The sequence below is a fragment of the Canis lupus genome, chromosome 25, assembly GCF_003254725.2.
Source record: "Canis lupus dingo isolate Sandy chromosome 25, ASM325472v2, whole genome shotgun sequence".
Taxonomy (NCBI): domain Eukaryota; kingdom Metazoa; phylum Chordata; class Mammalia; order Carnivora; family Canidae; genus Canis; species Canis lupus.
The window spans coordinates 40042529-40068884 of record NC_064267.1 but is presented as its reverse complement, the minus strand read 5'-3'; the positions used below and the strand labels follow the sequence as shown (position 1 = coordinate 40068884).

The following is a 26356-nucleotide window of genomic DNA, read 5'->3' as shown; positions in this document are numbered from 1 at the left end:
TGACACAGGGGTTTCCCTTTTTGGAATTTATCATATGTATTTATACTAACTTGGGTATAAAGAAAATGCACAAGAATATTGATTGCAGGGGAGCATTCAGAAACAAAAGAAGGGAGATAGCTAAGAAGGACTGATTAATCAAGCTATAGAGCCATTCTATTAACTTGGAATGATTTTGAAGATGTCTGATTAAGAAAAAACAGAAAGTTATGGAGATATATGCCATTTTGGTAAAAAGAAAACAAGATCCAAATCACAAAACAGTGAGTTTGTGTGTGTGTACTTGGGCTCATGTGTATGTGTGTGTACATGTGTATGCATGTACCTGTGTATGTGCATATGTCTACATGTGCACGTGTGTACATGTGCATATGCGCATGCACAGGTGCATGTGTGTGTGTGCACACATCTCTGATCATGGTGTGAGCATGTTCAAAACTACCCAGACTCTGACTGAGGACAGTGAATGTGTCTCGGTGAGGGTACGGGGAGTCTGGGTTGGAAAAGAACATTTCTTCTCCTATTAGACTCTTTTGCTCTGTTTGAATTTTTAATCATATGCAAATGTTTTTCCAAACAAAAAAATAGAGGTGCAAATGTAGGACTGGTTATTAGTCTAGAAATCAGTAACTTATTTCTCAAACATTTTATTCCACATACATTTGTTTTAAAAAATCTGAGATAAAACAGATAGGAACTTCTTTTTTCTTTGAGGAATAACATTAATTTTTGAGAATGCCGGTGTGTTCCTGGTGAATGTGGCTTGCACTTCGAATGTTGCCTTGTCTGAGATATGTCTTTATCTTTTTCAAATGGGTTTATATGATCCGTTTTTGAAGTGCAGTTTTGTCCTCTACAAACACCTCCCACTTTTAAGGTGGCATTTATTGGGAAATGTCTAATGTAGAAGAAATTCATAGAGACTAAAATTACCTCTTTTTTCTTTCATCAGTACCAAAGCTTTATAGGGAACTATTTCTGTTCCTTTATTAGACTCTGCTGATTTATTTTAAACCGATTCTTTCCTGAAATGTAATTTTGCTACAAACATCTCTGTGATGCTTGGCACAATTAAGTAAAAACAAACAAACAAACAATGAAAGAACAAACTTGCCTTTATTATCAAGCCAGCTAATCAACTGACCTTCTTTTCTGGTTGTTTTGATATCTCACTGAACACAAGTAATGAATCCCAACCTTAAATGAACCCAAGTGTTCAGACTAGTTATTTTAAGTGTTTTCATACTGTCCTGGACCTGGGCATTTCTTTTCTTTTTTTTTCTTTTTCCACCTTATCAGAGTTTCGAACTTGATGTTTCTGTATTCACAGATAACAATGTGACTCAAAACTCAAGAGGCATATATTTCTGAAACTTCAAATACATTTTTTAACTTAATTCTTGTCAAGGTTCACATTCCTGTATGCTTTCAATGACCCTAAAGAGTTTTGTTTATATTAATGTCTTTTTATTTTATTAATGCTTAATTTAAAGATTTTTGGTTTGCATCTGAGCATATTTTTCCAGAAAAAAAGGTTTAAATTGCGTGATTGAAAAAAAAAATACATTCTGGATAGACTCTTTTCCCTCCCATACACATATTCATATACATGTGTATATTTATATGTGTGTGTATTCATATTTATACATATTCAGATGTATTTACATATACGACTTATGCACATAGGTGTGTATGGATGGAGGTCTTCCATCAGAATATAAATACTGGTTCAAATGTTTTATGTTCCCCATCATACTTTGGCATAAAGGCCTAAATTTATAGCCTTGAGTGTGAAAGATCTAGTAGTCATAGAGATGTGTGGTTAATACATAAACGTTGCAGTGAGGGCTGGACCAGCCAATATCATGAACTAGGCCAAGTTTATCCCCAGTGCCTTTCCAATATTCCTATCTGCACTCTCAGCTCCCAGCACCTAGAGCTGCTTTTGCCACCACTCCCTCCCAACCCGCAGCCCCAGGCTCTGAAGGAATGCTCAGTGTTCATTGTCAGCGCAGGTGCATCATGGTGGCTGTTTTGTCGTTAAGGGATCTACTTATGGAAACAGTTACTCTGGGATTATGCGCTTGTATTGAAGTGACAGATGACTCTGGATACAGACAATGAGGATTTGTGAGAACAAGGGGCTGATTCTTCCCAAAGGGCGTGTGTGTGTGTGTGTGTGTGTGTGTGTGTGTGTGTGTCTGGAGGAAGCATGAATGTTAAGAAAATATGAGAGTGTGGAGTACCTCTTCAAAAAGAATGTTGGAGAGAAGTTAGGAAAGAGAAGTGGAGAAAGAGCCCAGATTATTCAAGTTCAGGAGCTTTCTGGTTGGGAGACACATTAGAAGAACCATCTTGGAGTTAGAGCAATTTGCAGGAAACAGCTGTCATGTGAAGTCCAAGGCTGAGCTGAGAGCAGTGACTAGGAAGGACTCCATGGTCTTGGAGGGGAAGCCAGAGGGTCCTGTAAAGCAGCCAAATTTACAATTTCAGTGAGACACCATGGTGCACTTACAGTTTTCCTCACCATATGTTTTATACTCTAAGATCATCCACAACTTAGTAAATGTCTTGCCAGGAGAGAGACCTTGCAGGATTCTGGCCAAAGAAAAGTGGCTATAGAAGGTTTTTTTTTTTTCTTTTTTCTTTTTAGTGCTAGCTCACAGGAACTTTTATTTTGCTGACATAATCATCAGCCCTCTCACCAAGCCACAGTCTAAGTTCTTTGCTTCTTGATACATCAACATTAGTCCTTTCTTCTCACAGATTCAGAGGTAAAAGTATACTGTGGAATTCTCGTGGGTTAGGTAAACCAAGGTGCTCGTTGTCATGTACACATCATGTGCCCAGCTCAGTGTGCAATACTGGTTTACTAAACCAGATGCTTCACTTTCCAGAGTGGAAAGAAGTTTGTCGGCCCCTGTGGAGGAAGAGATTGCTCGGTGTGCCATTGCCTTCCTGAAAAAGGGTCTCGGGTAAGTGATGGAAAAATCAGCACAGATGGTGGGACAGAGAGACAGTGGGAGGGAGAGATGCAGAGCTACTAACCAAAGGGTGTAAAGTTTCTGGGGTGCAAGATGCACGAACCCTAGAGATCTGCTGTACAACATCTAACAACAGTCAGCAACAATGCAATGTTCACTTAAAAAATTTGTTGAGACGACTGATGTCATATGAAGTGTCCTTACCACAATCAAATGTGTAAAAAAGATCCACATGGATGGCATACTGAAATTTGAGCCATTGTGAATGCTTGGCTTGAGGAGTCGCAGATTCTCAGAATGTTCTGGTAATGGTCACTGTTTCTATATTTCACGATTAAAGTTCTGTAGATTCTGATAAGAGATCCCAATGCTATTACACTATATGTCACACTTAGAATTGCAAGCTGTGATTCACCCAGTGTCTTATGCAACCCTGGTCTTGGGAGCTGCCTTCTGCAAAAAGGGTCCTTGTGTCAAATGGCACATACTGTGTCACCACCATCTTAAAACTCAGGTTGCATATCAGCATTTTAAAGGCCCTGAGAAGTATGAGATGCAGTGAGGGAGAGGGGAAAGAAGGCTTGTTTAACCTTATATAAAGTAGTATATGTGGACATGGGACTGCAAGACTCTTTAGGATAATGCCTATTGAAATCACATAGAATCGTGTTCTAGAATTCAAATGATAGCTGCATTTATTGTGTGCTTCTTATGTGCCAGGCACTGCTCTGCATACTCAAAATGCTTTAGCTCTCCGATTCCTCACGACAGCTCTCTTGCCGTCTTATCGTGTTGACTTTGCAGGACAGAAGATCAAAGCTCAGAGAGGTGTAGTGTCTTGCTCAAGTCCACACCGGACGGCGCTCCGGCTGACTACACTGGCTTCTCTGTCCTGCCGTGCACAAGAGCCCTCTAGGCCACTGTGTATCGGGTCACTTGAACATTTATGGGCCCTCCCTTATATTCTGACAGCAGTAGTTGGCAGCCCACTAACTCATTGGTGCTGGAGCATTAGATCAAACATACTCCCAGAACCTTGCAAGAAAAGAGCATGCTTCAGAAACTTCGGAGAGTTTCTGAGTCAGCTCAGTGATTCTGTTGAAACATGTCCACATCAGTCCTATAGGGCCTGATGTTCAAAAACCACAATTCAGTAAAGATCAGTCTACGGGGATGCAAAACATCTCCTGAGAGAAGGGACCATATATTTTTCCCCATAGCTTGGCTTTATCTGCACATGAGACGTGTGCGACACGTAGGGGCTCCTGTGTTCAGCTCTCCTCCTGAAAGCAGCTACCTTATTGAACTGATGCGACGGCAAGTCCCCTTCTGCTTAAACTGCTTTGTCTCTCTAGTACTTCAAAAAAGAGCTCAGAATTTATCTTGAGCTCTTTCAAGCTCCCTCCGTGATAGAACTTAAAAACCAAAGGTACAAACTTCCAATTACAAAATAAGTAAGTCCTAGGAGTCTTTTGTACAACATAGTGACTTTAGTTCATATTGCTTTGTATATTTGAAAGTTGCAGAGAGTAGATCTTAAAAGTTATCCCAAGGAGGGAAAAAAAAACCAGTAGCTGTGCGATGATGATAACAAAATTTACTCTGTGATCATTTTGCAATATATACACGTATCAGATTATTATTATTTTTTTATTTTATTTTTATTTTTTTTTCACGTATCAGATTATTATGTGTATACCTGAAACTAACATAATGTTATGTAGATTAATCATGTCTCAGAAATTCTCTTGAAACCTAAGGATGCTAAAAGCTAGCAATCTAAGAAGTGCGTTAGCCTTTTCCATATAAACGGACACATTATTTGGGAGTGGGGGTGGGAAGCCTGGCTTTTGTGTGAGATTTTTAAAAAAATATAAACATACCAAGATCGTATAAATAAGAAGTAAAAGAGGGGCACCTGAGTGGCTCAGTGGTTGAGCATCAGCCTTTGCTAAGGTCGTGATCCCGGGGTCCTGAGATCGAGTCCGCATCGGGCTCCTTGCAGGGAGCCTGATTCTCCCTCTGCCTGTGTCTCTGCCTCTCCCTCTGTGTCTCTCATGAATAAATAAATAAAATCTTTTAAAAAAGAATAAGGAAAAGACACCAGTGCATCTACATTTTAAGGCCCTTTGAGCTTGAGACTCAAGAATAATGGATCATGAGAGGAAGAGGGTGAGGGCACCAAAAAATAAAGAGGAACAGTTGCTTGGGGGAAAGCTCTGATTGATTGATTGATTGATTGATTGATTATTTTTTAAAGATTTTATTTATTCATGAGAGACACACACAGAGAGAGAGAGAGAGAGAGAGAGGCAGAGACACAGGCAGAGGGAGAAGCAGGCTCCATGCAGGGAGCCTGACATGGGACTCGATCCTGGGTCTCCAGGATCAGGCCCTGGGCTGAAGGCGACGCTAAACTGCTGGGCCACCAGGGCTGCCGGAAAAGCTATGATTTAAATGAGGCTGAGAGTGTTTATAGTGAGGACATGTGGCGATGTCTAGAGACATCTTGTGGTTGGCCCAACTGGATGGCAGGGACACCACTGGTGTCTAGTGGGTATAGGCCAGGGGTGGTGCTCGGCACCTGCAATGCCCAGGACAGCCCCCACACACACCAAAACCTGCCCTGTCTCCACGTGCTAACCGGGCTGAGGTCGAGCAACCTTGCTCTCATCCCACAGCAGCTCTGGGAGGCCGCTGTGACTAATATTTTCAGCTTTCTGTCCAAGAAACCTGAACTTCCAATTGCTGGTATATGGAAGGGACAGGAGCCACCCCCTGGTATGTGACCTCAATTTCAGCATTTGCCCCACGATCACGAGAAGACGACTACACTCAGACTCAAACTCCAGACTTTTGTCATAACTTTGCCAACTGGGGTGGGCACTTGGAGCTGCCCGAGCCTTGGCTTCCTTGTATTTACACCGTTAGCCCTTTCTCTTCTGTTGCATTGGGTGTTTGGCCATCAGAGGCAATGCACCTTGCGTCCCGTAACACAGCGTCCAGTGCCAGGGGTTACGGGGGCTCACGGGACGGGCTGCAGGCAGGGTCTCTGTCCCTGTTCCTGGGTGGCCAGGGAGATCAGAATGCAGAGCAGCGGTCCACCTCTGCCCTTCCCGAAACAGATGGCTCCCATGTGGGGGCTGCAAGTTGCTGGCAGAGGTTTCCAGCTGGGAGTTTGGGAGCTTGGCTTGTGCGTAACTGGGAGGTGGTGTGGGAGGTGGGTGCTCCCCAGTGCCCAGCAGCCGGCCAACTCACATACTGTCTCTGGGGCTGCAGTGACAGCTCCAGGGGGACTGGAGAAATGGGAATAACCTGAATTCCGGAGGGTTGAGGATCCGCCCCAGGCGGCGCAGCCCATTAGTGGCACAGCCAGGCATTCCTAAGAAGGAAATTATTCCCCTTTTAGGGATGAATGCCTGAGTGAGTAGTTTAAGCCTCAAATCAAAACTGCTGTGTCTGGAGCAACTGCTGGGAAGCCAGGCTGGCCCCGCGCAGTGGACAGACTGGAGGTAGGGTTTGAACTGGGGACCCACGCTGTTTGAGGTGGGTGAGTTTGAGGTGGAGCTGGGGTGTAGTGAAGGCAGGGACCCAAGGATGGGTTCCTTCAGTTCTGGCAGAGGGAAGCTCAGCTTCATCGGTGGACCCTGGAGACTCCCAGTCTAGCTTCAACATGTGTTTCCACCAGTGATCATGTGTGTTTCCCTGTGGCCTCCCTCCAGCTGCATCATTTGGGCCACTCACTCTCCCATGAGCATAATCTGAACCTTCCCACTTGCCTACCGTTTTCTGGAATCTCTTCCCACTGGCACTCTGCTTCTGTCTTTCCTGCTCTCCCCAAGGGAGTTCAGTGGAGACCCCAGGTCTCCAAGGCATCCCCTCCAATACCTCCTGGCTATGCTGATGCCCCTGGCAGGGACCCAGTTCCCTTTTCTGGTATTGCTCCTACCCTGGCCTGTAGCTCTGTTTGGGTGTAAATGTGGATGCACCTGACCCTCTTGCTGAGATGACAAGCATGCACTCCTTCAAGGTGGTCATATGGACACAGATAGAATGTTTATGCTGGGTCCTGGCCTTCAGTGGACACTCTAGAATGTAAGTTGCTGACTTCTGTTTCACCCCTTAAGAACTGGGGCATCAATTTCTTGTATTGCTTTGAGATGATCACAGTAGATAGCTCATAAAAGGCAGTTTGTACCCATAAATCAATACATTAAAACCCAGACTCCAGCCTGGCGAGGACTGGGAGCCTGGGTGGGTGGCCATGCTGGCCTGTAGCTTGCCTGCAGGGACACCTGCCATATCTAAGAGAAGGGGGAACAGATTTAGCAGGGAGTCCCTTGGTCCTCCCCACCCACGCACACACATCGTTCAAACCTGTTATGAAATGCATTATCTCATGTAAATTCAAATTCCTTTGTGATTTCAGGTAGTTGCCAGAAATGAGTAGTTTGAGCAGTGGCAGCAAACAGGACCTTTTAAGGGTTCGGGAAAGAGCTCCCGGTGGAGGGTGGGAGATTGGAATGCCTGTGGCTTCTTTTGGGTTCAGAGTCTTACCTGGGAAATAAGGGTTTGTGCTATGGGGCTGGTCCCTGTGGGCCTTAACAGCCTTAGGTCCTATGATGTGGGCATGGCCTTTTACATACAACAGCGATATAATTGGCTTCCAAAATATTTTGCAGTCACACCCTGACATTTCCCCTAACCTCATGATAGTTTCTCTTTAAGGATATAAATGAGGTGGCATTGGGCAAGATTTGAAGGTTTTCTTTACTAATTTCAGTGGAGGAATCTTCATGTTTTTAGTGGCTACCTCCATGCAGGGAGAATTATGTGTCTTTATAGACTAGGATGGGACCTTTTACAAGTTCCACTTCAGTTAGCATGATGGTAAGGACGCTTTCTATAGCTTTTCCCAGAATAAAGTGTAAAATATATCCATATTCTTTTTCATTCAAGGAAGTCTAGCAACTGTCAAACTGTAAACTGTTCCATTAAGAACTTTGTAATTTGGTGATTTTTTACCCAAGGGATCAAATGGCTTAAAATTCAAGACCTGTCTTAGTTTTTGTGATTTGAAAGCTTAAAATCACACATTATCAAAGCAGTGTTTCCTGTGGAAATTTTAAATCACTAAAAAATGTACAAATATTTTGCCCCACAATCTCATTCTTTTCTCCCTCACACTCCTAAGACCCTGCATTCCACGATAAAAATGGAATTTGCTTGAGGGATTTTAATTATTAACATTTTTCGTCGTTAAATTATTTGCACACAAAGTTCTAGAACTCTATCTCTTTATCCCTCACACAGCTGTATTCTAGTACACTCTATAACTACAGCCTGATAAATGGCACAGAGCAATTATTCTTAGGTCCCAAAGTTCACAAAAGTTAATTATGTTATATTTTGGTGTAAGCAGATTCCAATGACAACTGACAAATTTGATCTGTCACCACCCCTTTAGATTTTTGGTTTCTGCTTTCTTCTTTCTTCTTTTCCTTCCACATCTTTCTCCTCCAAGAACGCACTCCCTAGCTCATTTTGTCCCTTTTGGAGAATTCTCTGAGAAATGAAACCCTGCCTAGGTAAATCTCAGGTGTTTTCAGAAAACAGCAGGTAGCCAGAGTAAGGAACCCCGAGGAAGGGACGTTGGCCTTGGGGACTGTGGGGAGCTGGACAGTGCGTTTGTCCTGTAAAGGCCTCAGAACCCCAAAGTGGAGAAAACCTAGTGCCCAACAAACACATTTCCCAGTACAGTTTAGCTCACCTGCTGTTTACAACTTTGGCTGTGCTTGTTAAAGTGATCCCCGTCAGGAATATTAACCTTGATTTCTGAAGAATGAAAAGCTTGCAAAAGTGAAAAGGATGGATCTGCAGGTGTAGGTGCTGGAGGAAGTATCTCTGTACAGGGCGTGGGAAACCAAGAGGGACACAGGCCTATCGTTTAATACTCTTTGGTCCGTTAATAATCACAGTGGGAGAGGTAGCTTGTATCCGTATGGGAGAATGACTCCAACACTAACTAACCCACTTTCACTATGCTGGTCGATCCCTCTCTTTTAAATCTTGCACTCATGCTGGAGAAGGAAGGAGAGAAAACAGTCATATATTTGCCTGCTATGTTGTAGAGAACATGCTGTTTTTCCAAACAGGCCAGGTATGCAGAACCTCACCGGGGAATCCCAGCAGCAGTGTGGGTCGGAAGGTAGGTTTTGGTGTATCTGCCCTGGTCGGTCACCTCATTAAACTGCCAGTGATTTGCAGCAGAGCCTCTGGCCTCCTCATGTGGAGTTCAGTTCCATAGCAACGAAGACTGCTGAGCTCTGCGACCCAGCGTGAACTGAGGCCAGGCGGCCGCAGAGCTCAGCAAATGTGAGACTACGCTGCACTTGAGAGGATCAAGGTCATTACCGAAGGGGAGACAGCCTTGTCGGTGGTGAGACATTAGGGCTGGCAACGCAGGTGCTTCCCAAACCAGGGCCTTTTCCCCAGAGGAAAATGCGAAGCAGTATTTGTAGCTCTGGAAAACCTCTCCAGGGGTCACATCTGACTAAATTAGTTAAAATGCTGAATTATAAAGAAGGTAAAAGTAGATTTCTTCTTGCAGACACCATTTTATAAGTTGCCAAGAAATCCACAGGGAAACAGCTATGTCTCAAAGGTGCTAATTTTTTCACTCCTCTTGTCATATGAGCTTATCTGCAATTCATTCAGCAAATGACCATTCATTCATCCCATTCTTTCGGCAAATAGACATTGAACTTTGCCTTGTGCCTGGCATCGTGAGGCTTTGATGATAAAGAAAAAGGTCCTTGTGGCCTGGAGCTCAGAGTCCAGCAGAAGGGACAGAGATTCAGCCTTTGGCCATTATTTCTGGGTAACTGAGGGGTGCCAGGCACTGTTAGGAGCTCGGGGTGCCTCTGGGTAAGAATGGACAGAGACCCTGGCTCTCTCCCTGGAATAACATGATGCCCTGATTTGTTTTTGTTTTTGTTTTTAAGATTTATTTACTTATTTATCCATGATAGAGAGAGAGAGAGAGAGGCAGAGACACAAGAGGAGGGAGAAGCAGGCTCCACAGCAGGAGCCCGATGCGGGACTCGATCCCAGGGACTCCAGGATCACACCCTGGGCCAAAGGCACACATCAAACCACTGAGCCACCCAGGGATCCCCTGATTTGGTTTTATATGGGAGCCTGTGTGGGGGCTGGGGCAAGGGCAGGGCTGAGACAGCAGTGGAATCAGAGGCCACCTAGTGATGGCCTGGAAGCATGTCCTGTTGGTTCCTCGAGCTGCCACAACTGCCATATGCCTTGGTGGCTTAAAACCACAGAAGCTTATTTTCTCGCAAGTTCTAGAGCCAGTCGTGCATAAGCAAGGTGTCGCCATTGCCACACTCCTCCATAGGCAAGAGAGGAGGCTTCGTTCACTGCATCTTCCAGCTTCTGGTGGCTTCCAGCATCCAATGGCTTGTGTCCATGTCACTCCAGTCTCTGCCTGTCTTCACACCACCTTCTTCTCTGTGTGTCTGTGACACATCTTCCTCTGTGCCCCTGTTAGCAGGGTCCATGTAATGGCATTTAGGACACATCGGATAATCCAAGACATACTCCTCTCAAGGTCCTTCACTTTATTTATTTTTATTTTATTTTTTAAAGATCTTATTTATTTATGAGAGACACACAGAGAGAGGCAGAGACATAGGCAGAGGCAGAAGCAGGCTCTCTGCAGGGACCCTGATATGGGACTTGATTCCAGGACTCTGGGATCATGACCTGAACCAAAGGCAGATGCTCAACCACTGAGCCACCCAGGTGCCCCAAGGTCCTTCACTTTAGCACCTGTATTGCCATGTAAGGCAAAATCCACAAATTCCAGGGGCTTAGGATGTGAACATATCTTTTTGTGGCCGCCATTCAACCCACTGCTAGTATCTGGGCCTGGAGAACAGCCTCTGTTGGGGTCCTGAAGTGAGAAGGAGATGGGCTGGCATGTTTGAGGGGCCAAAAGGTGCCCAGAAAGGTTTGGTTGACCTAGGTGAGGGAGCAAGGGACATGACGTGCAGTGGGAAAATCAGGTGTAGGTTCTCCTGTCTGTCATAAGGAAGGCTCTAAAGGATTTTTTAAAAAAGATTTTATTTATTTATTCATGAGAAATGGAGAGAAAGAGAGAGAGACACAGGCAGAGGGAGAAGCAGGCTCCATGCAGGGAGCCTGATGCAGGACTCGATCCCAGGTCTCCAAGATCAGACCCTGGGCTGAAGGCAGCGCTAAACCACTAAGCCACCCCAGGCTGCCTTCTGAAGGATTTTAAGGAAGGTAAAAGCAGGTTGGATTTATGTTATGTTTGGGGCATAGAGTGAGTGTATATGGGGGATGATGTTAGGGAAAACCTGTCAGGGGCTTCTACAGTTGCCCAGGTGGGAGGAGAGATTGCTTAGCAAGGGGTTACGTGAGATATTGGAGGAAGCGGGTGAGTGTCAGGAATATTTGGGAGGCAGGATTGATAGGAACGAGGGGGGCAGTGGAGGTACGGTAAGAGGTAAACAGCCATCTAGGAAGTGGTGTATGGCCAAGGAGGACACTGGGGGCATGATCATGGGTCTTCGAGTCCTGTATTGGATTTGTAGAGCTGGAGGTCAATTGAATGTGGACAGGGCTCCATGAAGAAGTCTGGGCTAGGAAGGGAAGTGGAGGGAGGAGTTGGTTGTTCAGCATTGGATGCCATTGACTCCATGGAATAGGTCAAGTTTGCCTTAGAGAAAGTGAGAAGAGGTCAGGGCAGCCCTGCAGAACTCCAGGAGGATTCCCCCCAGCAGGAGGAAGGGGGGCAGGCACAGAAGACACAGGAGAAAAGCGCAGAGATGACCAGGGGCAGGGACATCAGAACAGAGTGAGGGTCAACTGGTTGGAGCTCCTCAGGGAGCCTCATGAGCTCTCCACACTGCCTCATGCAGTTCCCATAGCAGATGTATGGTTTTAAAAAAAAAACTCAAAAATATTTTATTTATTTATTCATGAGAGACACAGAGAGAGAAGCAGAGACACAGGCAGAGGGAGAAGCAGGCTCCATGCAGGGAGCCTGATGTGGGACTCGATCCCAGGACCTCAGGATCACGACCTGAGCTGAAGGCAGACGCTCAACCACTGAGCCACCCAGGTGCCCTTCCACAGCAGATGTATGATGTTGGGCTGCCCTTCCACCATTTTTAAGAATGGGAAAGCCGCTCTTCAATAACCAGGTTCAAGAGGTGACTTTATCTATTGCTCAGCGACACAGCCCTACCTTCTGGAACACTGGAACACTGCTCTTCCCAGGGCACCACCCGGCCTCTCAAGCAGCTGGATATCCTGGGTCAGCGCTACTCTGGGCTAAGTGGACCACTTTATCCTCTCATTAACAAGTGACGTGATCTTAAGGAACAAGAAAACGCTCCCACCACAGTCCAGTCCCCTTGGACTGTCTATTCCTTGAATAACACTCTTTTGTTACTTATTTGTATAACCCTTCATGATATCCAGCAGTTTTTCCCATTACAGGGGAAGACCCAGGAGGCACTTAATTAAAGGTCAAGCTACGCATGGAGCCCTGTCTGCGGCTCTAAGTGATGTTATAGTGTCACCTAGTGGATCAATCTTTGAATTACAGTCAAGCATGAAAAAGGCAGGAGAGGTGCCCTGAATTGTTCATTATAAGGTCTTGATCCATTCAAGTATTCCATGAGTTTGTGTTTAGAATGTGTCTCGTGCAAGGCAGTGGCCATGGTTCTGGGGTGATCATAAAATGTACACGGATCCTGACCCCAGGGCCCCAGAAGACATCACTCCGAGCAGATACTAATGAGAGTAACATGCATGAAAGAAGAATGAAACATAGGTGATGAGTCTATCTAGGTGTTATTGTAGGGGGGAGGTCATTTAGGAGAGTTTGTATGAGAGTGAGATTGATCAGGACTGGGGTAAAAAGAGAAGGAGCGACTGAAGTCCGAGGATGTGAGTTCGAATCTCTGCTTCCCCAGGTGACAGTCAAATGGCCTCTGGTCACTCGCTTCATCTCTCTGTGCTTCAGTTTCCTCATTTGGGAAATAGAAAAGGCGATACAGGGTGGCTTTCTGCTTTATGGATGTAATGATTCCACACAAAGAACGTGCACTGCTGTGTCAGCAACTAGAACAAGTGCTCAGTGAATGGTAGCGGTTGCCATTGCTGCTACCACCACCACCACCACTATCACCACCAAAGTTTTGGTTGGAGAAAGGTAGAATTTGAGCTACAGTTGGAGAAAGGCTACCATTGCTTCAGGCAAGCAGGAGGCACACGTGTGCTTGGAGCAGAAGGTGTAGGTGTGGAAATGACAGGGAGTAGGGTTGGCTGGGGTGGAGAAGGGTAGACCGTCCCCATTCCAGGAGGTGATGGAAGCAGTGATACAGTCAAGAGAAGACTGAAGAGGAGTTGACAGTCATGTGTAGACATGGAGAGAAGCCCAAGGGGAAGGAATGGAGGGAGGCTGGGGCTTGGGTAACCCACTCGAGATGACAAGGCCAGGACAGGGAGCCTCTGCAGGGAGACAACAGTAAGGCAGACACGTGGGATTTAAGTCAAGGAAGGTCTGGTAGCCTTGGCCATGGGGTGGGCTTGGAGAGCTGGGGACAGCTGACAGCTGGGAAGGAAAAAGTTGCCATCTGCTGGGTCTGGGAAGAAGAGGGCAGGGAAACTCGTTTGGGAGTGATGGTCTAGCTTCTCCTGTGATGAGTGTGAATTAATGGAAGGTTCAAGAAGGTGTCTAGGAAACAGTTGGACACAGAGGATAGGATTAGAAAATCAGATGTGAGAACGACAAAAATAGAGTTCTTTAATTATTTTGATGACTTTGCTGTTTCCTAAGGAAACTTGACAAAAGGACATGGAGTACCTTAAGAAAGTTTTCTTTTAAGTTTACAAATAAGACAAGGCTGGAGGCCATGGACGTGTCCATGCAGGCGTGGTGTGGTGGAAGAACTGCCCAGGGTGCCAGGCCGAGGTAGTGGGAGGGGGCGGGGTTTGGGAGAGCAGCTGGCTCATGAGGGTTTGAGTGCAAACTTACATGAGTCTGAGTAAGTTATGGCCCTCAGTAGACTTTTCTTGTCTCTATGGGGATAATAATTCACACTTCTTCAGTGTTGGTGGTCGGATTAAATGATGCAAGGTCTGGAGACTGGTAGGCACACACAACCAGACTCAATCAACAAACTCCTTCCCTTTCCTGGACACTTTGATGATCACTGTGTCAGTGATCTTAGAGACCAAGGACGATTTGGAAATGTGTGTGTAACTGGTATCATGAAAGCATCTTTCGGGCAGCTGGGTGGTTCAGTCAGTTAAGTGTCTGCCTTCGGCTCAGGTCACGATCTCCAAGTCCTGGGATCGAGTCCCACATAAGGCTTCCTGCTCAGTGGGGAGCCTGCTTCTCCTTCTCCCTCTGCTTGTGTGCTCTGTCCCTCTCTCAAATAAATAAATAAAGTCTTTAAAAATTAAATAAAAGCATTTTTCATACTCATTTGTTCATTAATGAATGAATGAAGGAACAAACATATAGTTCTTTGTACTGATTCAGCTCCTAGTTGGGAAGGAGCAGAGAGCTGTCGCAGGCAAAGTGTGAGTGTGTATATATCTGTAGTTGTGTCTCTGTACTTATTTGTCCCAGACCTCATACTGCTAAAATGGCAAAGGTTTTCTTAGGTTTTTGTCATTCCCCAAAGGGTTTGGTCCCGAGGAGCAAGCACATCAGTGGCAACCCAAAAGGCTGAGCTGAAGATCTTGGTTTTAAAAATGTACATATTCTCCTGTCTGTTGGTCTGTTGTACCAAGTTGTGAAATCAGAATGATTTGATCTTAGCCCTGCTCAAGAGCCGTGCCTGATACAGATGATTAACAAGCGACAGAATAAAGGAATGCCCTGGCCCCAGAGGGCTGGGCGACATGTCCACTCCCATCACCTTCATCCTCTATTTGTACAGCTGGCCGGGAGCCTACTGCTTTTGCAGCCTCGGTAGGGAGGCCCGTATAGCAGGTCCGATGACATGGTGTCCGCTTGGGCTCTGAGGAGGACGAAGGGGGGATGACATGTGTCACAGGTTCCTCAGCCGGCAAGACGACTGTTGTTTCTGAATTCAGGGAATCTTTTCTGATTTTGCTATCTTTCACTGAAAGTCATAAACCTCAGAGGCAGTTCTATGTACACAATAGGAAAGAAAAAAAAGAGAAAGAAAGAAGAAAGAAAGAAAGAAAGAAAGAAAGAAAGAAAGAAAGAAAGAAAGAAAGAAGAAAGGAAGAAAGAAAGAAAAGAAAGAAAGAAAGAAAGAAAGAAAGAAAGAAAGAAAGAGAAAGAAAGAAAGAAAAAGAAAAAGAAAAAGAAAAAGAAAAAGAAAAAGAAAAAGAAAGAAAGAAAGAAAGAGAAAGAGGAAAGAAAGAAGGAAAGATCAATAGATAGATCAGAGAAATTACATCTGAAAGTCAATCATTCTTTCCACTGGGCATTTTTTTTTCTCTTTTTGCTAGCCTGAATCCAGGGAACAATCCACTGTACATCATATTATTGTTCATAGATGGAGGATGCATAGTTAGCAAAATATTTCTTTAAAATTCTTTTTTAAAGATGCAAAATTCTTTTGATTATTTAATGATTCTCTAGTTATAGAAACATCTCCTGTGGGCTTGTTATTTATGTCTGTTCATCCTGAAGTTAATTCCATTATAGCCTTATAAATAAGTAAGCTCAGGTATTTACTTGTAAACAGTTTTTTTTTTTTAACTGATCTCCCTTTTTTCATATGAAATAGTTTAAGGAGATTGGAATTTTTCTCTACACTGCTGTGGATAAATTATTTACTCAAATTGGATGAACTAGCAAGGACTATTTTAAAGACTGGCGTTTGGAAAAATTCCGTGAGCAGCTTTCTGATAGATTTAATATTGTGATACAAGGTTTAGTGTATTTCTTTAAAAAAATTATCCTATAATAAATTACCTGTTAATACAAAGAAAAAAAAGCACTAAGTATAAAACAAACCACAGTCTTCCCCAGCAGCTATAAATAAGTAGGCATTTAATATTTTATGCTAGTTTTTCTACTTGTAGAGTAGGGGTTATTTTTGCCATTTAATATGGTTGAAATAAAGGTATGACAATGCCCGTGTTCTAGCTCAACAAGAAGTTACAAACATTGCTGCATTCAGGGTCATTGCTCACGTATGGGGTTATACTCTGCTCACCTCAGTGTGGAATCTGTTTCACTGTTCATATTATTTTATTAAGTATTTGTTGTCTTTCCTACCAGTCATGGTCTTGGGCTCATAGACTGTACCCTCCAGGAGCTCATGGTCTAGGGGGTGTGGGATTGGGGGATAAAGAGGTGGTCACTGTAACAGATGAGGGTGTCATTAAAGAAGCATCTTGGAGAGGTATCTAGTTCTGAAGGGTGTGTGGGGGGAGGGCTGGAGGTTGGGGAGTCTTCATAGGAGCACTAAGAAATGACCTTGAGAGTGGGAGGGACAATCCTGTTACAGGACACTGAGTCTGTGGAAGAGCAGAGCTTATTCAGAAATGGCAAGGAAGTCAGCTTAACAGATGAGGGCGATGGAGGAGGAACGGCAAGGGGTCCAGAACTGAATAATGAAAATTACCATTTCTTGTTTTGCTTTATTTTAAAAGCATTTTTGATGGCACCTTCTCAAACCAAGACCCATTTCTATACCGAATGGCATTTTATCATTCTTACCACCGAGTGAAACATTTCCACTCCTTCTTTTTTTTCTCCCCAAAGTTCCATTAGCTCACTGGATCCGGCCTTATGTGTCCAGAATGAAGTACATTAAAGAGATTTATAGGTGGTTAATTGGCTGTCTCTTTCTCAATCACCATTTTATGTTTAAACATAGGTTTTGTTGTTTCTAAATGTTACATTATTGTAAAGTGTGACATTCACAAAAGATCATTTAGGAGGGTTTTTTTTTTGGGTAAATTACCTATAAGATGAAAAGATAATTCCCAGAATTGATGAAAAAGTAATTTCCTGAGTCTTATGTTCAAGAAATCTTACCAAGTAAGAGTTACTAACATAGGTCAAAAAAAAAAAAAAAAAAAAGGAGCTGAAGTCATTATTTATTCTTTCAGATTGTTGTCTACAATTTGTGTAATATTTAAATTGATATGCCCTCAAAATGCCCCCAAATGTTTTGTGTCTGTATAATTACATTTCATGTTTTATCGTTGTCTGTTTTGTAATACATACTGTACATGTAAGCTTCCTTGAAAATTCTAAGCTTTAAAAAAAAAAAAGAAAATTCTAAGCCTTTAGTATTTTTTTGCGTACTCAATAAACAGTAGCTGTTACAATGATGATGAAAAAGCATGAAAAGAAGGGAAAGTTCAAATGATGTACGATTTTGAATTTTGAAGTTTAGGCAGGTGTTAAAGGCTGTTGATAATGTTTGTTGAGTCGGCGACTTCATGGTGAAGGAGAAATGTTAATTAGTCTTTATTATAAAGGTCACATTTGCTGTTGGTGAAGAATGTAACATTGTCCGGGCTTGCATTTTCCCTCCTGAGGCATGACAAAATGCTATTTCTTGCATAGCCTTCAAGCAATGTTCCTTTATAAATATGTATTTAGAGAAAATATCTGTCCATTTGCTTCCCTACACGTGGGATCATATGACAGGCAGGTTGTTTTATCCTTTTGAACAATGAACTATTTGTAGTAATAATAACAATAGTTAGCATTGTTGTGCCAGGCATAAGCATTTGCCATACGTTATTCTTTTTATTGACAGAGAAAGAAGCTGAGGAACAGAGAGGATAAGAAATGTGCCCAAGGTCCCACAGCTAGTGTGGGCCTGGCCTTCAAACACAGGGGGCTGACCGGACAGCCTGGATGGTCAGTCACTGTCTTTTTCATGAGCATCATGAGGGTGATCCATGTCAGCTCAGAAAGCCCTGCTTGCTTGCTCCTTTTAATGTCCAGGCCTTCCACGTTTCCCTCCAGCCTGTAACTTCTCTGCTCCACCCTGGGGGTCTCCAGCTGCCAGTCTCTGCATCTCTCTGTGGGCTCTGTAAGGGCCCCAGTTGTGGGCTTGGCAGCAGGCACTCCCCACCCACCACTGTAGTCCTCCAGCGAGGAGGTAAACACTGCAGCTCCCTGGCTCTTGGGTGGGATCACTTTCCTCTTTTTTTTTTTAAGATTTTATTTATTTGTTCATGAGAGACACACAGAGAGAAGCAGAGACACAGGCAGAGGGAGAAGCAGGCTCCCTGCAGGGAGCCCGATGTGGGACTCGATCCCAGGACTCCAGGATCATGACCTGAGCCGAAGGCAGATGCTCAACCACTGAGCCACCCAGGCGTCCCACCCTATCTCCTTTGAATCTCCAACAAATGGTTTGCATCAACTCCTTGTCCCGTGCTTTGCACTGGGGCACCCAGGCTAAGACAGGCTGTGTGTGTTCCATTGTATGAAGGTACCATAATCTATTCTATTAATTTCATTTGGGCAGAATTTTAAAGGATTTCCAGTTTTTCTTGCTATTACAAATAATGTGTGAATATTCTGGCATTACTGTCTTTAGATGAGGGTACATAGGGCTCATGTCCCCGGGCCCCAAGCCCCAGGTGGGGCCCCACCCATCTGTCCTGTGTCTGGACCTGGCCAAGGTCAGCAGCACTGTCCAGGGTAACTCATCACATGTGGACTGGGACTGGCCGGGTCCCAGATCTGTGTCTTCCCTTGAAAGTTGTTAAAAATGATTGAAGAGGACACTTTAGCTGATACACACTTTATTTAACACTTCCTGAATTCTCAAGGAACCAGGGAACTGCAAAATGGGGCAGAAGTCAGGAAGCTTTTATGGAATGAAGCATAAAGAACAAGGAAGAGAACAGGTGAATAAGGAGCAGGGAAAGAAGTAAAGACCCCAGAGTTGGCTTGGTATTGAGGGTGGGGATTGGCTGACAGGAAATACCATGTGTCCAGTCAACCCAAGCATGTATAGGGACCCAAAAGTTATCTAAGTTTTAGTTTTCTCATGTGGAACCTGGGCTCCATCTTGGGCCTAGATATTTCTTTCAACAGGATGCTCTTAGATCCTTCATCCTATGAGGGATTCACCTCATGAGGAGCTCAGGGATTTATGCTTATGGGCTGGTCTGGAACCCCATGGCTGGGCCCTGGTTTCTGGAGGGCGGCCGCCTAACAGAACACTCCCACTAGCTGGCTTGTGGAATTTCATTCATGGGATCATAGGAGATTAAGCACTAGAATAGTCCTGACACACTGATTTCAGGTGACTCAAATTTTTATATAGATGAGGCTCTCCAAAAAATATTTCCCCCTCGTCCATGCACACCACAGGGGCAAGCCCTATATTCTTGGAATTGAGGCTCAATAATTCAGAATCGCTCAGAAGTTTGACATCTAATCTGATCAGGTATCTTGTAAAATCCATTAAGCTTTTTCTCTCTCTGAAAGTCACTTGCTCATTGAATGTATGAGCAGGTTGTTTGGTGGGACAAAGGGATACAACGTGATTTTTCTTAGATCTTCGGAAAGATTTTAAGAAGCAAAAAAATTTGCAGGTGGACATCCTGACTTCAAATGAATACTAAGAGTCCTTTCAAACTAATAAAATATAGCATGGGCTCCGAAATGTGTTAGACAACACAGCTGAACACCTTAGACGCCACAGTGCATGGTGATGGGCAGCCAACTCACCTTGCATCGGTGAAATCCTTCTCGTAAACTTCTCATTACAAAGCTTCTTTTTACCTGATGTAGGGGTGTTGTCTTCAGATTACAAAGTGTATTATTTAAAAAACCATACGAATCTAATATACTCCCTGCCCTCATCAGATTATAGACAGAAATTGAATGCTGAGGCTAGATGTATCATTTAGAAACTCTGATTATAGATTCTTAAGTTCATTCAAATAGACTCATTGTTCCCAGACATTAATTATTTTATAAAAAAGTAAATTATTTATTTATTTATTATTTTGGAATTCTCACATACTTTATTTACAAAGAATTCAGATACAAAGTTGGTGTTGGTAGCAGAGAACCAATCTTGGATGCACATACCTGATAATCGAAGGCTATCACTAAGCAAAGTGTCTTACTATAGCAAGATAGCAAGTTCCGGGTGTTTGGGCCGAGTCCCCAGAATATTTGCAGTTTGGCCCAGTTCAGACATTCATGGTTCACCTACCAGCAAGGATGTACATGAGGCCCGTCTCCTGACTGGCCTCCTGTTCCATTTTATTTATTTATTTATTTATTTATTTATTTATTTATTTATTTATTTATTTATTATATTCTTGTTTATTTTTTATTGGAGTTCAATTATGCTATATGTTGGCAAATTGAACTCTAATAAAAAATAAACAAGAATATATATTAAAAGTAAATAAAAGTAAATAAGTTTAAATGTATAATAACATTTTATATGTCATAAAGATAAGAGTTGATAAAACTGCTTTTTCTCAAAGTTCAGAAACCACTTTCCTAACCATATAGGGCCCAGGTAGAGAGTATCCAAAGTGACTGGGTGGTCAGACTGGACCGCAAGCCTGGGAGCATACTCACTGCCAGTCCACCTATCCTGTATTCATTCAGAAGAGATTTCCTGAACCAAAATCTGGGGTAGATGGTAGATGGAAGACTTAACTGGTGAGCAAATATCCTTGCCCTCATAGCACTAATATCTAACTGGAGAGGCAAACAATAGACTGATGAGCAAATAATTGAAAATTAGGAAACGCTAAGATGCCAATAATGAAATGGAGGGGCTAGTGAGGGTGGCAGTGGATTGGAGATCCTATTTCATGGGGGATGAGGAAGAGGCCAGGGGTCAAGGAAGGCAACTAAGCAGGTGTTAGTGTAGGGGATCTAGGTCATGTGGAAATCTAGAGCAGGAGCAGTCCAGTGGGAAAGCCAAACCAAGGAAGAGCTGCCAGGGTTGGCTGGGAAGTAGTAAGTATGGGGTGCAAGGGAATCCAGGGCCACACCCTAGAAGGTCTAGGGGGAACTTGGGGTTTACTTTGCATGCAGTGGGAAGGCAAGGGAGGGTTTTTAAAAGTGGGAAAATGCCACGATCTGATTTCAACCTCCCTTGGGCTGTTCGGTGGAGAGAGGCCTGGGGGAGGGGAAAAGAAAGCTAGAGAGCAATTTAGAAGCCAAAATCAATAGTCTTTTGATGTTGGCCTTCACCAGGGTGGCAGCAAGGGGGACCATGAAGGGATGAGCTCCACATCTGTTTCGGAAATGAAATGGTAGCAATTGATCATAGACCTGGTGTAGGTGTAGCAGAAAGAAGAATGTCAAGATGACTCTAGGATTCTGGCTGGATCAAATGGGTAGTCCAGGAAGGTTGACAGAGGATTAAATTTCGGAGGAAAATCAAGAATTCCATTTTGGATCTCTTTTTTAAGTTGGAGGTACCATTATATCCAAGAAGATGTCAAGGAGGCAGCTGGATATGCTGAGCCATCTGGAAGTTAGAGAGGTCTGTGCTGAAACATAGCAGTGGTGCTGTTTGAACCCATGATATTTAAGGTTTCAGTCCTAGAGGGAACCATAAGTGTGCAGGCTGGAAAGAGAGAAGGAAGCCTGGGACAGAGAAGGGAGCAATATCGTGGGGGGCCAAGGAAGCATGGTCCTCTGAGGCCAGTCTTTCCTACTCCAGAATAGAGAGAGCTGCGAGACTCAAAGCTGCTTCTAGGGGGCAAGGATTCAATGTCCATTTGATGCATCAGCCCATCAAAATGCATCAGAAGACAGGCAGCAAGGGAGCAGAGAATTTCTCATCTTTGTACTGGAAACATACCCACTGTGGGTTCAGGAGAACTGAGCTCATGAAACATCTGCACATAAGAGGTGACCCTTTCATTCCTGGAAAGTCAGATTGGATAAGTATAAATTGATGTGGAGAGTCTACTTCCAAATTAAGAAGTAGATATTATTAGGTAAAAGCAGTTAAAAAGAAATGTTTTCCACTAAAAGGGCAGAAAAACCATTAGCCACATGAAATTTTAAAGAATATCTGGCAAGCAGGTTTCTCCACTCTTGATTTGTGTCACTAACATGACGGTACTGACAGTTTGATGGTTTTTTTTTTCTTGCTTTGTTTTGCAAGTTCCTTGCTTTGCTAAATAGTTAAGAGTTATAAATGTTATTGATGGAACAAAAATAGTAAGAGAACCATAATTGGTTCGTGTGTGTGTGTGTGTGCGCGTGTGTGTATACACATGGAGTAATTCAAATTTATTGTATGGCTTAAATTCAGATTGAAAAAGGCAATATTGATGTTTCTTATTTTTGTAATTAATTGGTCATTTGTGCTTCTATTATTAGAATTTGCTCACATCTAATTTTCCGGTCTTCTGTAAGCCCAAGTGAGCATGTTTGTGTTAGAAGAGAGCGCTTAAGACTCAACCACCCCTCTGCCTTTTTAATCTTCCTTTTTAGGGTCAACCAGGACCGCCGGGGCCACAGGGTCCCATTGGACCCCTGGGACTGCCAGGACCCACAGGAATTCCAGGAGAGAAAGGGATGAGAGGTGACAGTGGCCCTCCTGGAGCAGCAGGTGACAAAGGTGACAAGGTAAGACTCTTCTTAAGTGGTTCTTACTAACCACTCACCAGCACTACTATGCCAGATTTTTAAAATAATCACAAGTAGTATAGTACCTACTAGTACCCCCCTCAAAAAAGTTAAGTCTAAATTCCTCTTTATCAGCTCTCATTTCCTAACTCTTTTCCAGAGGAGCATGCCCTTCTAGACTTTTCTGTGCACGGAAATACATGAGTATACCCAGTGAAGGGTTATAGTCTTTCATGGCTTTCTAAAAACCTAAATGATATATTTATCATGCTGAGCTTTTCTTTTTTTACTCAACCAGATGGCTTAGAGATCATTCCATATCAATTTATGTAGATTAAACTTACTCTCTTAAAAATACTGCACAATATGCCATAATATAGATAAAACTATAGTTTATTCCATGTTGATGTAAATTTGAGATCCTGTCCCAACTTTGTGTTATGCCAGGGCACAACAACAATCCTGTAAATTACCTGTGTTTACACTTAAAAGTTTATTTCTCTTGTATGCCCAGATGCTAAGAAGTCGAATTTCACAAGGTATCAAATGTTTTTTTTTTTTTTAAAGATTTTTTAAAATTTTTTATTTATTTATGATAGTCACAGAGAGAGAGAGAGAGAGAGAGAGAGAGAGAGGCAGAGACATAGGCAGAGGGAGAAGCAGGCTCCATGCCCCGGGAGCCCGACGTGGGATTCGATCCCGGGTCTCCAGATCGCGCCCTGGGCCAAAGGCAGGCGCCAAACCGCTGTGCCACCCAGGGATCCCTGTTTTTTTTTTTTTTTTTTTTAATTGATGTTGCCAAATTGGCTTCCTAAGTACAAAAAGAAAAGTACAAAGTTTTTTTTTTCCCCAAAGGTTTTTTTAAATTTTAGCATTTCAGCTCATTAATGTAAAAAAGGAGCACCTGGGTGGCTCAGTGGGCTAAGCATCAGACTCTTGATTTTGACTCAGGTCACCATCTCGGAGTCATGAGATTGAGTTCCACATCAGGCTCTGCACTCAGCAGGGAGTCTGCTTGAGATTCTCTCTTTCCCTCTCCTTCTGCTCTCCCTCCACCATTCTCTCTCTCAAATAAATAAATCTTTTTGAAAAATTTCATTAATATAAAAATAAGTAACAGTGACTGCTAAGAGATTTTTTAAAAAATGGCTCATTATTTATGTTTTCAAGTAAATCAATCTGTTAATCCAATACTTTAATAACTTTTATATCTTTGTCTTGTTTTCTGGGATGTTAGGGTCCAACTGGTGTTCCTGGATTTCCAGGGTTGGATGGCATACCTGTAAGTGTTTTTTAATTTTCTCCATTTATTTTAAAAAAGGGAAAAGCTCATCAGGCTCTCCACTCAGTGGGGAGTCTGCTTCTCCTTCTCCCTCTCCCTACTGTGCTTGCTCTAATAAATAATAAAATCTTAAAAAAAATAACTGCCAACATATTCGTATAAGGTATATACAGCATTTAAACCAATAAAAGAGCACACAACTGAAAAAAAAAAAGGGGAAAGCCCTCATTGAAGTCCTTAAATCACATATTCTCTCTCTCTATATATATATTTATTTGGCAGACTTGGCAGACTCTTCTTTATTTTCTCCTGGTAGTGCATGGAAGGGCATTTGCATTTCAATTTTGCATAATAACTTTGAGACCAAAACACTTTACTTGAAAAGAAAGGTTTTCAAACAGATTAGAGAAAAATATTCTAAAATATAAGCTACATTTACTTTCCATGTTCTAGAAATAAATGTGTACTCATAGTGAAAGATTTTACTTGCTGGTTAGTTTTAACAGTGGAAGGGGGCTCAAAACTTTCATTTATAATATGTAAACCAAATGAAAGAAGGAAGAGGTGTTTCAGGGGCTCTATAATCCATTAGAGTCTTTTAAGGATTTTAAGGAAAATGCTCTCCCAAATCTCTTGGAATATTCCAAACTAATTTAAATTGGGCTATATTAAAATTTATCTCTACATCTTTACTATGCTACATAGTACTTGTGGGTGGGAAGGAAGTTTCACAAATTAAATAGCACGTGAGTCACCATTGCCATAACGTGGGTACCCATATTACATAAACTTTGTGTTACAGCATTCTTGCAAAAACACCTCACTTATAAGCTTGTTTCTTACAGGGCCACCCGGGGCCTCCTGGATCCAGAGGCAAGCCTGGCATGCATGGCTACAATGGTTCACGAGGTGATCCAGGGTTTCCAGGAGAAAGAGGAGTTCCTGGCCCAGGAGGCCCCCCAGTAAGATCCCCACAGCTCATCCTAAAGGGAATCTTATGTGAAGGTCTCTCCAATGGGCACGAGCTTCATGTGGCCAAGAAACAGAGTTAGTGCAGGTGTACTGGGAGCATGGTGAATGAATGAGGGTGTCTGGAGGATGAGGACAGAGAAGTATGCAGGACCTAGAGCTCTTGGGCCTTGCAGACTGTGGGAGGAGGCTGGGTTTTCTCTTGCATGCCAAAGGGGAAGGCAGTGAAGGGCTACAAGCAAGGAAGCAATTGTATGATCTGATTGATGTTCCATTGAGGTACTCTAGGCTGCTGTACAGAGAATAGAGTAAAAGGAGGAGCAGAGAGGCCAGAAAGCAAAATGTAGATTATTTATCATTCAGGGTCCACTGTGGGACTATGATTTCAAGGGGTCACACTTAGCTGAGATCCAGCAAACAGGAGGCAGCTTCTGCACATAACCACTGCTTCCATCCCCCATATCCAGACACTAGCAAACCACCTAAGGTTGCATTTACAAGAATTTATCATCCAAATATTAACAGTAATGGCAGCATTTGTCTCGATATTCTAAGATCACAGTGGTCTCCTGCTTTAACTATTTCTAAAGTTCTTTTATCCATTTGTTCACTGTTATGTGATCCAAACCCAGATGACCCTCTACTGCCAGAGATTGCACGGATCTATAAAACAGACAGAGATAATAAGTACAACAGAATATCTCGGGAATGGACTCAGAAGTATACCATGTGATGCTACCTTAAAGTCAGAATAACCTGCATTATAGCTGGACTAAACTTTAAATTACTGTTAAAAAGAAAAAAAAAAAACCCTCAGGTTTCTGATCTTCCCTGCTTGGCTATAACGACAGGACCAGCGAGAGGATGTCTTCCTCACTTCTAGTACATCTCCTAGGTGGACCCTAAGTCACATTCCATCTGCAAAGGGGTCTGGGAAATGTAGTTTTAGCTTTCTCATCTCCATAAGGCAATAAAAAAATAGAAGGTATTTGAAATGGATGTTCAGAAACAGTTGACAATATCCAGCACTTCAGAAAACTTTATTGCTTTCAGGTATTTTGTTTAAAATTGTCTCCAATCTTTATATGAGGAAAAAGAAAACAGAGAGAAAGGGAATAGAGGAAAGAATAGTTTTTGCTAAAGTCATATTCATATTCTGAACATTCAGAAGAGGAGGAGCTCTCGATTTTAGCTTCCCCACAGCATGGTGTGGTGACCAAACTGAAGTTTGTCATAACGATGCCTTTGCAAGGCAGCTTTCTCCCCCTTGACCCACCTCACTTATAGTCAGTCCTCACTTTGCCCCATAGTATGAGGCATTAAGAATGACCACGCAAGCTGACACCACACAAAGCAACCTTAACAGCTAATGGGAACAATGACTATTGTTCCATGACCTTTATTATGTTTTGTTAAAATATTAAAAACTTAATGTTAGTTGTCCCTACATAGGGAAAAAAATTTTTAAACTAACATTGATTTAGTACT

General features: G+C 43.0%; 1 protein-coding gene across 1 annotated transcript in view; it reads left to right on the top strand.

Moving 5' to 3' along the window:
- The window catches only part of COL4A4 (collagen type IV alpha 4 chain), a 126012-nt gene that overhangs the window by 19213 nt on the left and 80443 nt on the right, over positions 1–26356 (top strand). The window contains 4 exon segments of the mRNA XM_025463268.3: positions 2898–2975; positions 22483–22617; positions 23855–23899; positions 24745–24861. Coding sequence (XP_025319053.3) covers positions 2898–2975; positions 22483–22617; positions 23855–23899; positions 24745–24861 — 375 coding nt within the window.